Source organism: Poromitra crassiceps (assembly GCF_964638095.1).
Source record: "Poromitra crassiceps genome assembly, chromosome: 5".
NCBI classification, from domain to species: Eukaryota; Metazoa; Chordata; class Actinopteri; order Beryciformes; family Melamphaidae; genus Poromitra; species Poromitra crassiceps.
Genome location: NC_139642.1, coordinates 7181135 through 7195974, shown reverse-complemented (window position 1 = coordinate 7195974; position 14840 = coordinate 7181135). Strand labels below are relative to the sequence as shown.

The following is a 14840-nucleotide window of genomic DNA, read 5'->3' as shown; positions in this document are numbered from 1 at the left end:
CACATATTTTAAGCCAATACAGAAGCTTTGCATCAGACAATTAATCGAGGAAAGAGACGCCAAGCTAACGGCAACAAATACGTTTTTTGGCGCACGTCCTTCCGGTGTTCATTCTGGTTCCGTGGTTTACGCCCCATGACAAAAAGCGGGGTGAAAGGTGCCCAGACTAGTTTCAGCTCGTCTCAGTGCATTCTGGAATGTTCTCTGGAATGTCTGGAATGTGAGAGAAGAAGAATGGGCGTCTTCTAAATAAGCTGCGGCGCACGTAGCACCTCTACTGGTGAGAATGGGAACGCTCAGGTTGTAAGTGTAGTGTAGTGCAAGTTAGTTTAGGTGGTAAAACTAATATGGGTTACAGACGCAAGGATGAACTGATTCCATTTTGGTTATCAATGGTCAAAGGTCAAGGTCACTGTGACCTCTCGAATGCCATTTTCAAGCTTGTTAACGCGATATCTCAGGAATGTCTTGATGGAATTTCTTCGAATTTGCCTCAAATGTCCACTTGGACTCAAGGATGAACTGATTACATTTTGGTGGTGAAAGTTCAAGGTCACTGTGACCTCACACACCTAATTTCCAAGCTCTGTAACGCAACATCTCAGGAGCGCCTTGACGGAATTTCTTCCAATTTGCCTCAAATGGCGATTTGGACTCAAGAATTAACTAATGGCGGAGGCATAAGTCATAAGTGCGTTCTAGTTTGTATTTTATTTTGTTATGATTTCATGCATGTACATTGTCAATTAGATACTTTTTTTTACAAAGTATTTTGAACATTTTCTAAGTAGCTTTAATTAACCAAATTATATTTCTCCCAGGGTAACTTTGCTGTATTCAATACTTCCAGTGTGAAGTACTAATTGGTAACTTACAAAGCTATGCTTGCAATGTAGCTCCCCAACACAACACTGGTGACAAGTTGACAACTATCAGTGACAACTGTTGTGTTGCTATCGCCCCTCTCCAGGAGGTGCGTTGGGTGCCATGGCGCTGGCCCCCGTCGTCCTGGGGGCCATAGGCTTCACCTCAGTCGGGATCGCTGCAGGCTCGTGGGCCGCCGGCATGATGTCAAGTGCCGCGATTGCCAACGGAGGAGGAGTGGCAGCAGGGAGTGCGGTTGCTATTTTGCAGTCGGCAGGTAAAAAGCAATAACTAGGAGGCAATCACATCAATGTGTATACAGAGCGATTTAGAGATCTGATTGGCTGTCTAGTGTCTAGTGTCTCACCAATTTCAGTGTGCCAATGTTACACTGTGATTGGTTAAGACGGACGGGCATAGGTCATCAGTAGCTACCTTTGTCCCCTGATTCCGACTCTCGTGTCACTATTTCACATAGCTGTTGTCTTGTTATCAATACGTTTTAGGCTTGTTACTGTGCTCCATAATGCTCTAGTCTAAATTGTAAGGATTTGTGGTTGTGAACTCGATCATTATCTCCTCACATTTTGCTCCATTTGTCAATGTTTGACTCATTTTAAGAAGTCTAATGCAGAAGCAGGATTTGCTGTCTGGCCTGTGGCTGTCTTGTCTCTTGAAAAATAAGGAAGGGCAAGTTAGGGAGGATATGTAAGGGTTAATGCACGACGAGGTGTCCATTATCAGAAATTAATGGACGACGTGGAGGCGTGAACCATCCGAGGCAAAAGCCGAGGACGGTTGCTTCTGCGAAGTCCATTCATTTCTGATAATGGACACCTCGAAGTGCATTAACCCGCTTATACCATCGTCACTTGCCAAAGAAACAAAACAAGACCATTCATTTATATTTTCATGCATTCTGCAATCAAAATCTAGTTTTCATAACCTTGAATATGAATTGAGAACCGGCGAGACAGAATAGTCCCCTCGGCTGCTCAAGATTACCATTAGATAAAATGGCCGCTTAGTGCCTGCACCTGGCAGAATTTCTAGCCCATAAACTAGGGCTGGGCGATATGGCCTCTAAAGAATATCGCAATGTTTTACTTCGTTTCGAACTCAATCTCTCACTAGTGCCTACAACGCTGCGACGCAGCCCTATGGAAGACTGTCATTTTGCTCCAAAATTACTTTTCATTAAAACCGACCAGCTACCCGCAGGTGGCGTGGTACCCCCTGGGGCTGACACGGATCCACGTGACTACGTCACGTCCTGTCAGCCCAGGGATAATCACTTACGCTTTCTTCCAGCCGCTGAGAAGACGTGTTTTCTAAAAGCTCCGCGGTTAACTCTGAGTTAGCTCTCTTACATAGCTTTAGATACTAGGCTCGTTCCGGCTGATTTGCCCACCTCAAGAGGTTTGCGTGGACGGGATAAAGCAGGCTTCAGGGACCCGTTCCTGTACCCTTCACCAGCGGCGTCGGAACAAGTCATCTAAAAAGCTAAGAGTATCTTCCTTAGTTAACTGTTTATTGCTACCGCCGTCTAGTTCTGCTGCTACCGCCGTGTAGTGGTTATTGCTGCCGCTGTGTAGCTTTGCTTCGCTCCCCTGGCTGGGGCAGCGCTATCGTTTGAGGGCCGACTTTGGTCCGCGCTCAAAACTGTTAGGCTAGGATGCATACGTGCTGTTAGCTTACAGTATAGCACTAGAACAGTAGGCTAGCCAGCCTGGTTCTTGCAGATAAGCTAGCGTGCACCCGTGTCGTTAGCGTCCGTTTGCTTGTTTTAGGCGCCGGCTATATTGTCAGAGCGCGCACGTTACTCCAGGAGTAACGTTAAATAGATAGTTAGCGAGTTGCTCAGTGCAGCTAGCTTGGACTAGCTTGTAGCACTCCAGCTATCTGGCTGCGTCCCCAGACAGGGTAACGACTACCTCTGTGTAGGGCGCGCGGTAAGCGAGAGTAGTAGCTAGAAGCCATGCTCTTCAGTTAGCTAGATAGCTAGCTTGCTACCCGTGCAGCCAGTATCTAGTGTTGTAGCACTCCAGCTTCTTACCGTCGCAGGCTATTGCTTACACGGTAACCCCGTTATTCCTGTTAGCAGAGAGAGGGGGGAACAGCTAGGTGCTGTGTTAGCTGTGAGGCTACGCTGGCCGGTTACGACCGGCACAATGAAATGATGTGTGCACTGCCTAAGGGCATGAGCACGATGCAAGGCGTTGTTGGGACCTACATACTGCTTGTAGTGTAGATTTTACTGGCGTCGGCCCCTAAGGGGGCACTCTGAGATTTAGCTGAGCGAGTACGCTAGCTAAAAGTTGTGTTGACTTCTCTCAGTTCTTACGCCATCTTAGCCAGCTTGCTTGTCTGCTAAGTGTTGCGTGCAAATAGCATCTACTAGATTTAACTCCCTCTGAGGAGTTTCTTCTGAGATTGACTAGCTTCGCGGGCCGCTGGCCTCTGCCTGCGGTCACGCTTGCTTCCTTGTGTTACTCAGGGTAGAGACTCGCTGCACCGGCTTGTGCGCAGGCTTGTGTTAGCGCACGCTTGTCTCTCAGTGTTTACGCTAGCTTAGCTAGTGGCTTGTTCACACCTGTTCTCGCGGGTTAACAGGTTGTGGGTATTGCTGCATTGGCCGAGTATGTACTAGGGATGGGCATTTCTAGCAAAAACACTATTCGAAATTCGCTGGCCAAATTCGAATTTAATTCGAAATTCGAAAATTAAAAAAAAAATGTAATTTTTTTTTTTTTTTTTTTTTTTTTTGTGAGTGAAATGTTGCATTGTCTCCCCTGATTCTAAGTCTACGGCTTTATTAATTACCGTAAATTCCGGACTATAAGCCGCGGCTTTTTTCCCGTTTTTTGGCCTTTTTTGGCCCCTGCGGCTTATATAACGGTGCGTCTTATCTATGGATTTTTTCCCAAAAAAAAAAAAAATCTCTCTTTTTTAGCACTCTTTCTAACTATAAATCCACTTCTGTTTTAATTTCCTCTCTTGCCCTCTTTTAACAACATAACATAACATAACATAACATAACACAACACAGGTAAGCAGAAAGAAAAAGACGAAAGAAAGAAAGAAGCAATCACCGCCATGAATGAGGAAATGACTCACCTGCTGGAGGCTGGAGATACACGGCTTGGGCTAAACTTTTACTCCGTGAAACACTATCGATTAAGTCCGACATCGCTCAGAGGTTTGAGCAGCTTGAAAACAAGTTTGAAAACGTGCAGAAGTCCATCCACTCACTCACTAAAGAAAATAATGCAACCGTGAACAGAGTTTCTAAAAAAAGCGCATCAGCGCACTGGAGGACAAAAACAACACAGTGAGTCCGAAAGTGGATAAAATGCAAAAACATCGAAACGCTGCACACGCAGGTTGATGACTTAATCAGCAGGAGTAAAAGAAATAACATTCGCCTGATCAATGTAAAAGAGGGAGCTGAGATTGGTGACATGGACGCTTTCGTGGCAAAATCCTGTGTTACATCCTGGACCTGAAGGAAGGCGAGAAACCACCAGAGGTGGACAGGGCACACCGGGCGCCTCGGCCACGTCCAGACCCCGGCCTGCCACCGAGGGCCATCTTCATCTGCCTACTCCGCTGGCCCGACCGTCAACTCATCCTCCAGGCTGCGGGGAAGAAGCCCCTCACCTGGGAGGGTACGCGCTTTTTCGTCCGGCAGGACCTCTCCGCGTTGGTGCAACAGAAACGCGCAACATATAACAGCATCATCGAGTCAATGGATATCGCTTTGGCGTACTGTACCCAGCGAGACTCGTCATAACCAGACCGGACTATCTTTAGCACTCTTTCTAACTATAAATCCACTTCTGTTTTAATTTCCTCTCTTGCCCTCTTTTCACCACACCGCGGACACTGTGTGCCCAGCGGCGGAACAAGAGCTCAAAGTGAAACTGCCGAATATCTTTTGAGTTGGACTGGTCAATAGTACTGTGAGTAACTAAAATAAAAAAATAAAAAACGGAATTCTCTCTTCTTTAGCACTCTTTCTAACTATAAATCCACTTCTGTTTTAATTTCCTCTCTTGCCCTCTTTTCACCACACCGCGGACACTGTGTGCACTGTAAAAAAAACAAAAAATACCATTAAAACACCTGCGGTCTGGGGATTAGTGACCTGACTTTTGTTTTGTTGAAATGTTAATAAATGGGAGCTTCCCCAAACAGCCATCTCTTTCCCGACAATCCCCTCTGTGCACGAAGCCTTACATATGGTAATTAAACATCAAAACACCCGCGGCTTATAGACCGGTGCGGCTTATAGAAGAAAAAAATAGTCACCTTTGAAGGTGCGGCTTATAGACCGGTGCGTCTTATAGTCCGGAATTTACGGTAATATAAAAAGCTTCTGCTGTGGATTTTTAGCTCAAACAAGCATTGCACCACTGAAGTAAAGAACATGTTACATGACATTGACATTTTCGAAAATAAAAAACAGTTTTGACAATCATGAGTGGTTCATTAAATATTTAGTAGGCTCAGGTCTGAGTGCCAAAGGGGTGCCAAAGTCACCCCCTCTCCCTCTTCATGGGATTTCATCCGCCATTCATTTTTCCATAAACCTTGCTTAAAATGCTTATAAAAATTGTTCTACTTGCTCAAACCAAGCGATTTCTTAGAATCAGGGGAGACAATGCAACATTTCACTCAAATTTTTTTTTTTTTTTTTTTTTTTTTTTTTTTTTTTCGAATTTCGAATTTCAATAATAAAAGTCGACCTTGATAATAACAACGATTATTCGAAAATTCGAAATTCGATGCCCATCCCTAGTATGTACCGGCATGTTAAGTGCGTGTTCTGCCTTGGGCATGAGCACGCTGCACAGGCGCCTTGAACCCTCGGTCTTGCAGCTGCTGGGCTATCTTCACGAGCGAGCCCTCCAAGGGAGCAGTTCGTGGGGCGACGCCCAGGGCCGCAGCTAAGCTCTGGAGAGCTGACCAAGGTCCGCTCTCAAAAAAGTGTGAAAGCTAGCTTGCATACGTGCAGATAGCATTAGTACTGTTTAGCACAGAACTATAGTATGGTTGCAGATAGCTGGCGTGCACCCGTGCAGTTAGTATCTGTGTGCTAAGTACATTGGGCGCGAGCTACCTCCGCTACAGTAGGTGTACCTCCGCTACAGTAGACGTACCGCCCCGTGCTGGCGCTACGCGTCCAGCAGGGGTTACAGCTCGCCAAGGTCTGGGCTCAGTGCCAGCCTTTGGCTTGTAGCACTAAGGACAAGCCCACCGCCCTTGGTGCCCAAGGCCCGGGGTGGTTGGGAGCTCTCCAGGGATCGCACTCCCTTGTTGGGGCGCCCACTGCAAGTGCAGGGAGCCTGGCAGGGTGCACAGCGCACCTTGGTCCATGGCCACGGCCTGGCCTCGGTTGGCAGCGCTCAGGTCAAGCCCACCGGTTGGCTCACCAAGGCTGGGCTCAGTTCCAGCCTGCGGCTTGTAGCTTTAGACCCACCGTCCTCGGTGCCCAAGGCCCGAGTTCGGTCGGGAGCTCGCCCAGGGTCTCATACCCATCATCAAGGCTCGCCTTGGTCCATGGCTACGGCCTGGCCTCGGCTAGAGGCTCCTAGGACAGCCCACCATCAATGGCACCGACGGCCCATTGCTGGTCGGGAGCTCGCCTGGGGGCCGCACTGTCGGACAAGTCCACGTGCGGCCGGTCTCGAGAAAGAACGTTACCTCCGCAGTCCCCCCAGCCTGCGAAAGCCGCACGGCAGGAGGGGGGGGGGGGCTACTTCGATACAACAGCGCGTCAGTAGGCGGAGCTTGCGTAAGAAGTTTTCCCCCAGCATGCACAGCTTCTACGGAACTGACCATGCGGCGGGGGGGGCGTAGCCTCTCGTTGCCCCCACACCCACGTTCGACGGGACCCCCGATCCGGCCGTGGAGGGGGAGGCCATGGACATACTCCACAAGGAGGTTATTCGTTCCTCGCCAGAGGGGCGATTTGCTCGGTTCCCAAGGCAGATGTGCGCTTGGGTTTTCTACCACAGGTACTTATCGTGCCCAAGAAGGACGGCTCCATGCGTCCTGAATTGGACCTTCGGCATCTCAACAAGACGCTGAGGAAGTCCCGTTCCGAATGCTCTCTTCCCCGCCTGTTCAACGAGTTGAGACAGGGGGATTTCTTACTTCCGAGGATCTGAAAGGTGCGTCCTTCCATGTCCACGTGGTCAGGAGACACAGGAAATACCTGAGGTTCTCCTTCCTGGGGAAGGCTTACGAGTTCTGTGTCTTGCCATTCGGCATGTCTTTGAGCCCGCGAACTCTCACAGTGTGCGTGGAGACAGCCTTGGCTCCCCTCCGCGCGCGGGGGATCCGCGTCTTCCTATATCTCGATGACGTTCGCTTAGCGGCCGACTCGAGGGTCCGTGCCACGGAACATACCAAGGTGGTGACCAATCACCGGCAAACCTTAGGGTGTTTGGTGAACTGGCAGAAGAGTTGCCTCGTCCCAGCGCAGGCGGCGACCTTCCTGGGGCTCGAGCTAGACTTCCTGCGAGCCTTTCGCCAGAGCGACAGGCTCGCACGGTTCGGGCAGCAAGCCAAGGACGTTAGGTCTGTGCCCTCGGTGTCAGTGCATCAGTGCACAGTGATGTTGGGCCTGATGGCCTCAGCACTGCATGTGCTCCCGCTGGGGAGGCTACACATGCTCCCGTGGTCCAAATATGGTTCTCAGGTTTCGCCTGGACTCGGCCGGGGACCGTCATCGCAGGGTTCCTCTGACAGGTCAGGGCTGGCAGGCGCTGGCCATATGGGCGGACCCCCGTTACCTCTCGAGAGGTACTCGGTGGGGCCCTGTCCCGCTCAGGATGGTGATTCGCACAGACACCTCCCTCTGGGGAGGGGGTGCGATTTGCGGGCATTTTTCGGCGAACGGCCGGTGGGAGGCTCAGGACCTTCGCCACGTAAACATGCTAGAGCTGAAGGCGATTCGCCGGGCTCTGCTTCACGACAAGCCCACCATCAATGGCGCCGTTGGCCCATTGTTGGTTGGGAGCTCTCTTGGGGACCGCACTGCCGGACAAGTCCGCGTGCGGCCAGACTCGAAAGAGAACGTTGCCTCCGCAGTCCCCCCAGCCTGCGGAGGTAACACTTCCAGCGGCTCACACATGGGCACCATGTGCTGATTCGCTCTGACAATATGGCAGCGATCGCCCACCTGAACAAACAGGGTGGTGTGCGGTCGGGGGGCGCTGAACCATAGCGGGGATTCACCGGTGGGTGTATCCCCATCTCCTTTCAGTGTCAGTGGTCTATCTGCCGGGACGGCGGAGTTACGACCGGCCTGCTGTCTCGAGGCAATCCCCGTTAGACGGAGTGGTGCCTCCACCCTCGGGTGATGGAACAGGTTTGGGCCAGGTTTGGTCGCGCCTGCGTCGATCTCTTGCATCGTGGCGCGCGACACACTGCCCACTGTGGTTCTCGATCCAGGAGGACAGCCCCCGTTAGGTCATGACGCGCTGAAAGCGCACGCGTGGCCGAGGGAGGGGCTCTATGCGTTTCCCCCGACCCCCCTGATCCGTCAGGTGTTGGACAGGGTGAGGGAACAGTGCCTCCGGCTCGTTTTAGTCTGTTTTGGCCCAGGCAGACATGGTTTGCGGACTTGGTCTCCCTGGCGCAAGATCCGCCCTGGGCGTTGCCGGTACGGGCCGATCTCCTATCCCAGGCGGAGGGGGAGGTGTTCCACCCCTCCCCAGGCAGGTGGAAGCTAGCGGTCTGGCTCCTGAACGGGACCAGTTGCTAGCACAGGGCTTGCCCGACAATGTGGTGCACACTATTCAGAGTGCTAGGGCTGCTTCGACCCACACTCAGTACGCGTACAAGTGGCGGGTTTTTTCGCGATGGTGCACAAGTAAGGGTGTGGATCCAGTGAACTGCAGCGTGCGCCCAGTCCTCTGTTTCCTTCAAAGCTTGCTTGACGCGGGCCAGTCCCCGCAGTCGCTTAAGGTGTACGTAGCCGCGATTTCGGCTTGCCACATGGGGATTGAAGGGACCTCCGTGGGGGTGTGCCCTTTGGTCTCGCGCTTCATGAAGGGGGCGCGTAAACTGCGCCCGCCGTTGCGGTGCGTTTTTCCCAAATGGGACCTGGTTACGGTGCTGGACGGGCTAACGGGTCATCCGTTTGAGCCCTTGGACTCCGCCGATTTAAAGGTTCTGTCCTTAAAGACCGCGCTGCTGCTGGCCTTATCGTCAGGAAAGAGAGTCGGTGACCTGATTGCCCTCTCGGTACAGCAGGCCTGTATGGTTTTTGGGGATGATGGCCGCAGCGTTACGTTGCGACCTAACCCGGCGTACCAGCCCAAGAATATTATTGCCAGCTATAGGTCTATGGTTATAGACTTATCGGCATTCTGTCCCCCGCCGTTCAGTTCGGGTGAGGAGAGACGTTTGCACATGCTGTGCCCCGTAAGGGCGCTCTCGGCCTATGTGGCCAGGACACGTTCATTACGCATTACAGATCATCTGTTGGTTTGCTTTGGGCAAAGGGCCCAGGGCGGACCCCTTTCCAAGGATCGCTTATCACACTGGATAGTGGAGGCGATCGTGTTGGCATACTCTGCCGTGGGTAAGGTTCCCCCGGAGGGTATCAAGGCACATTCTACGCGAGGTGTTGCGACATCCTCTGCGTTGTTGCGTGGTGTGTCGGTGGAGGACATGTGTGCCGTGGCCTCATGGTCCTCTCATCACACTTTTGTCAGGTACTACAGTCTCGACGTGTCCGGTTCGCAGTTCGCGCACGTGGTGCTGTCGGTGGCAAGAAAGTAGTATCGTTGCCACTCTAATATGTCATTCGGTTAGGCATAAACGTTGCCATATGGCCGTGGTTCACCGGTGCCTTTCGGGTCGCCCTGTGGGTGCTCCCGGCAGCAAGGTCGGTTGAATTGAGGCACTAGTGAGAGCTTGAGTTCGAAACGAAGTAAAATGTTAGGGTTGTGCTACAACCCAGGTTTTACGAGTGAGAACGAGAGCTCTCACTACCCAGCCTTGCTGTGTCGATGCGTCACGGGGTGCGTCGGATCTTAGCGGGCTGGAAGAAATTAGAGTGATTATCCCTGGGCTGACAGGACGTGACGTAGTCACGTGGATCCGTGTCAGCCCCAGGGGGTACCACGCCACCTGCGGGTGGCTGGTCGGTTTTAATGAAAAGTAATTTTGGAGCAAAATGACAGTCTTCCATAGAGCTCTCGTTCTCACTCGTAAAACCTGGGTTGTAGCACAACCCTAACGTTTTTCGGCTATATCGCGATACACAATATATATCTCGATATTTTTGAAATCTCTCATAAATGCTCAATTTAACCCTTCAGGGTTCATACACATTTTGACCAATGGATTTCCATGACTTTTCCATAAGTTCTTAACCTGTATTTTATGCACACCTGGGGTAAAAAAGAAGAAGAAAGAAAGGGCAGATGTAGTGAGCAAAGATGGATGATTTAATATTCCATAGCTCTGACCTAAGCAAATCTGACATCACTATTGTGATATAATATGATTGTTTTAGTAAAGTGTATCACTCAATAGTCAATACAAAAAATAATGGCTTTTATAGAACCGAAAGCCTAGCTGCTTAGTCTGCAGATAAAACATAAAAAATTAAATTTAGACTCTTATTGGCATGACGGCAACATATAAGCTGTGAATTTTGCATTGGGGCCAGTTCTATAGTGAGGCATGGAAAGCCTCACTATACGCCATCATATCTGTGTCGTTTCACTTTTGACTGAAAAATGATGCCTCTAGTCTAGATTAAAGAAAAGACACGTATGTGATGTTGACTTTTATGTAGGCTATGTGCGCATTCGTTTTCCTTATAGATCATGACTGCCCTGCAGCTAGCTACGTTAGCTTCACGTTACCTTGCATGTAACGTTAGCGTTAGTTGCTTTTGGAGACACAAACCCTGGATGTTTCATTTTGAGTAGGCTAATGCATGAGGTTCTCTATGGTTTACGCCAGCTCTGGGAGTATGAAGTGCTTTAAATGCGGGGATTTTGGTCACAACAAGCTTGCAATTATACTCGAATGTTCGCGATATAGTCATTTCTACATCTCACGTGGCACAAGCCGCGATACATCGCGTATATTCGATATATCGCCCAGCCCTACCATAAACTAACTAATAATTTGGCCAATTGTATGTAACGTACAAAATAAAGCAAACTGCAATGTCTAAGAATGCAACACCATGTAGCTGGCTCGTTTAAACTCACATTCCAGGGAATTACGTTAACGTCTGCAGGTCTTATAGACGTAAATGGCTTATGCCACGCTCAGAGTAGACTGAAAACCATCTGAAGCTTTGTATGTTGGAGTCCAGGTATGTTTTGTACAGGGACGTCTCTCAGTGTGTTGCTGTTAACTGCCCATTTTGTTGTTTTCTTTTTGTTGATCTCGTCTTTTTCCTCTTTGACATGATTTGTATCAGTGATAGAGGCAGCACGCTTGTGCAAAGCGCCTGGCTGGCTTTCTGGAAAGTTGTAAACAGAGCTGGTTTGACAGTTGACAGCTGAGACCCCGGCTTCTGTCAGCTGACAACATCAGCAGATCTCCGAAAATGACAGATTTCTAAATAGCCGTTATTTTAATAAACTGAGCACACGGGTAATCTAAATAGTTACTTTGACCGACTAAATGTTTTTCTATACTTATAAAAGTGCCATATTAACCCTTAACCGTGGTATAGAGCTCAAACTCTGTCGTGATCCTGGCGCATTGATATGAACGATGAACAGACCATTTAGCTAGGTGTACATTATCACTTTACATTATCACAAATTAATGGACACCCTGCAGCCAATCAGAATCGAGTATTCTCCCAGACCATGGTATAATTTTGGTTCTACCCACTCTAGCTCAACCAGGATGTGATGCTTCATGCTCAGTCTGCTGAGGGTCCTAACCACTGTAATCTGTAATCTCACTCTAGGTATGGCCGGTCTGGGAACAGCTGTTACTGCAGCAGTGGGCAGCACTGGAGCAGCTGTGGGGGCTGTGCTGGCGGCACTCATCTGATAGCATATATTAACCCTGCACACATGTGGAGCCACGTGGAGAAAGACAGCAAGCTGCCTTGATAGAAGAGAACAGAAGAGTTGGGGCCACAAAAGAAGAGCGCCTTGACAGAAGATCGGGGGCCATGTGGCTGATGAGGCTGGAGTTGTTAATGCTTCATGTTTATTGTTCCCAAGTTCCGTTCAGGATTTGACATTTTATGCTCGCCCAAACCCTAATCCTTTCTACTGAGAACTTTTTGTTTTTGTTTTTTCTCTATTCTCAAATTCTCTATTTTCTTTTTGTTGTCACGTTTGAATAAATTAGTGATCCTCAAAGTGTGGGAGCTACTGCAGGTGGGCCTTCTGAAACATACTGTAAATGTGTTTTTTATGTGATTTTCAGAAAATGCTTCAAAAGTCATAAAAGTGATTCACGTTTGTGAAGTTATCCTGTTTTTATATATATATATATATGCTTTATTTTGCAGTTTTCAGAACATGAAAACAGAACATGAAAACAAAAACAGGCTCATACACAGGAAAAACTAGCATGAACAAACACACACCTTGACACACACAGTTGACCTCCAGTCCTCCATGCCAAATTTCAGCACTCTGCCCTTGCCACCCTGCATTTTGAAATTCCCAACTCCCCCACTGCCCCCTTTTAGTCAATTGGCATGGACACACACACACACACACACACACACACACTGTTAGGCGGTGAGACAGGTGAGTTTACGTGCAGACACTTGAAGGTCTTGAAACACTTGGTAAACTGGGAATGCTGTCACTTGGTAAACTGAGTCTGCAAGGTTTGAAACTGAGAACTGTTGCAGAAGGTTTTCCGTAAGATGAATCTATGAACGACTGCGGAAAACTCGCAGTAACCGCATTTATAGTTTGAAGAGCATGACATCACTCTACCAATGACATCATCCGAAATATGACATCATCACTGTCGGCATCACTGAGGCATCATCCGAAATATGACGTCATCTAACACACACACACACACACACACACTCTGCAACGATTCATTCAGCACCTCGGCAGACGCTTTGATTCAGTCACACACAATTCAGTGATTCAGTACCATGGATAGCTCCTATGGTTGTAGAAAATGCCCCAATAGCGAACTCTGCTGGCATGACTCAATACTGCAGATGGGCTTATATAAACTGCAGTCTGAATCTTTTATGTTCCTTACGTTATCTTTAGAGAACACACACACACACTGCAACAAAGTACTCCCCAGCCTTGCCACAAGGTCCATCTTAGGAGGCGCTGGTCAACACCCAGTTGGCCAGTGGGTTATGGGAGGAAGGGACCTCTTACACACACTTGCCAGTGTGCCTGTATCAACGCAAGCTTCAAGATCTGAGCCAGGCTCAAACCCAAGCATGGAGCAGACGGGTTCGCTAAACCCGCAAATCCTTGAGGGAAAGCTTGACACGTGGAGCCGGACTCCGCGCTTTGCTCCCCGTCAGTGGAGTTGTATTCCGCCCAGATTAAACCTCTCACAAGTGAGTGAGCAGATGGTGGGAACCGATCATCCCTGGCTGCCTTTCAACCAGCCAGGTCCTGCCAAACCTCTCCAACAGTGGTATAACAAAAAAAAATCAAAAGATAAACTAATGAGTAAAACAGGTAAACATTTTTTTTTAAATTTATAGTTAGGACTCAAGATTCTATGAAAATACCGCAAAAGCAAACAAAATTAAAACATGCCCCCAGTGCAGAAATATGGAGAAAAAGGTGGCATAATAATAATTTTGACCCTCTGGTACGATAATTCGACACTGCCCAGAATGCATTTTGGCATTGATGGGAGAAAAGAAAACAGTTGCCTTTGGTGGGAAAATGGCAGTACTTGTACTTTCTGTTTATTTTGGGCTCTATGGTTAATATGGCACTTTATGAAGTTTTTAATAGTTTCAGTAGTCAAACGTAAAGTTGACCCCCAACATGTAATCGGTTTTTCAACATATTTGGAAATATAATTTTGGACATCCATGAGACCGCACAGCGGACCAACCATCTCAGCTCATGTAACCTGGCTGAAGAATGGTCTCATGGCAGATAACTATCGTCGGAGACAGACACAAGTGGCACTCACTGCAGCTCAGGAGGAGAGGAGTTTTAGCTCCAGAGGGGAGGAGTGTTAGCTGCAGAGTGGAAGAGATCTACTGCAGCGGGGCGGCCTCTCGGACGGGCAGCCCGGAACAGACGCTGGGCGTACGGAGGTAATGATCTGAGGGAACATTTATTGTTTATTGTGTATACAAATAGTCACAGGTGTTATTGCTAGATTTGTGGGTTTTTATGTGTGCGTACCAGCTGCTTCATAAAAACCAGTCTAGAAGCTATGTGTGGAGAGTCCAAGAATGCACATTAGATCAACAACAACAAAATTAAGATTGAAATTGGCTCCCCGTTGAAAGTAGAGTAGGCTACAACAGTTGAAACTTATCATGGTCTATAATATTACATTTCACCAAGTACTTTCAGTTTGTTCAGGACATTCATAGCCTGAACACGAGGGCTAGTGTAGCTGATTTGAACCTACCCAATCTCAAAAGCAAAGTTGGGAGAACATTCCTCTATACGCACAGGGGGACGGGGGGGGGAAGGAGTGGAACAAGATCGCTAATGAAATTAAGTCTGACAATTCTCTGAATGGTTTTAAAAACCTGAAACAATTCTTATTGAGTAAGCTAGAGTAATGCGTGATCCTTCCTGTGTATAGGTATGTTGGTTTAGATCTCTTGTTCTTCTTAGGGACTGTTCGTTATTTATGAGAGGGGGGGGTATGGTGCAGGGGCGACTTTGTTTTCGTTTTGTTCCTTCACCCTCCCCAGATCTATAAATATTTTCCCATGTCCCTCCCTGAGTGACTGGAGATAAATGCATCACCCTCCCTCCACCATAAATAACCACACTTTATCA

General features: G+C 48.6%; 1 protein-coding gene across 1 annotated transcript; it reads left to right on the top strand.

Moving 5' to 3' along the window:
* The first annotated feature begins 975 nt into the window (after positions 1-975).
* Positions 976-11926, top strand: LOC310776212 (interferon alpha-inducible protein 27-like protein 2A). The gene is made up of 2 exons (XM_083636398.1): positions 976-1141; positions 11825-11926. The coding sequence occupies exons 1-2, from the start codon at positions 988-990 to the stop codon at positions 11908-11910; spliced, it is 240 nt and encodes a 79-aa protein (XP_083492524.1). The 5' UTR covers positions 976-987; the 3' UTR covers positions 11911-11926.
* Positions 11927-14840: the final 2914 nt, after the last annotated feature.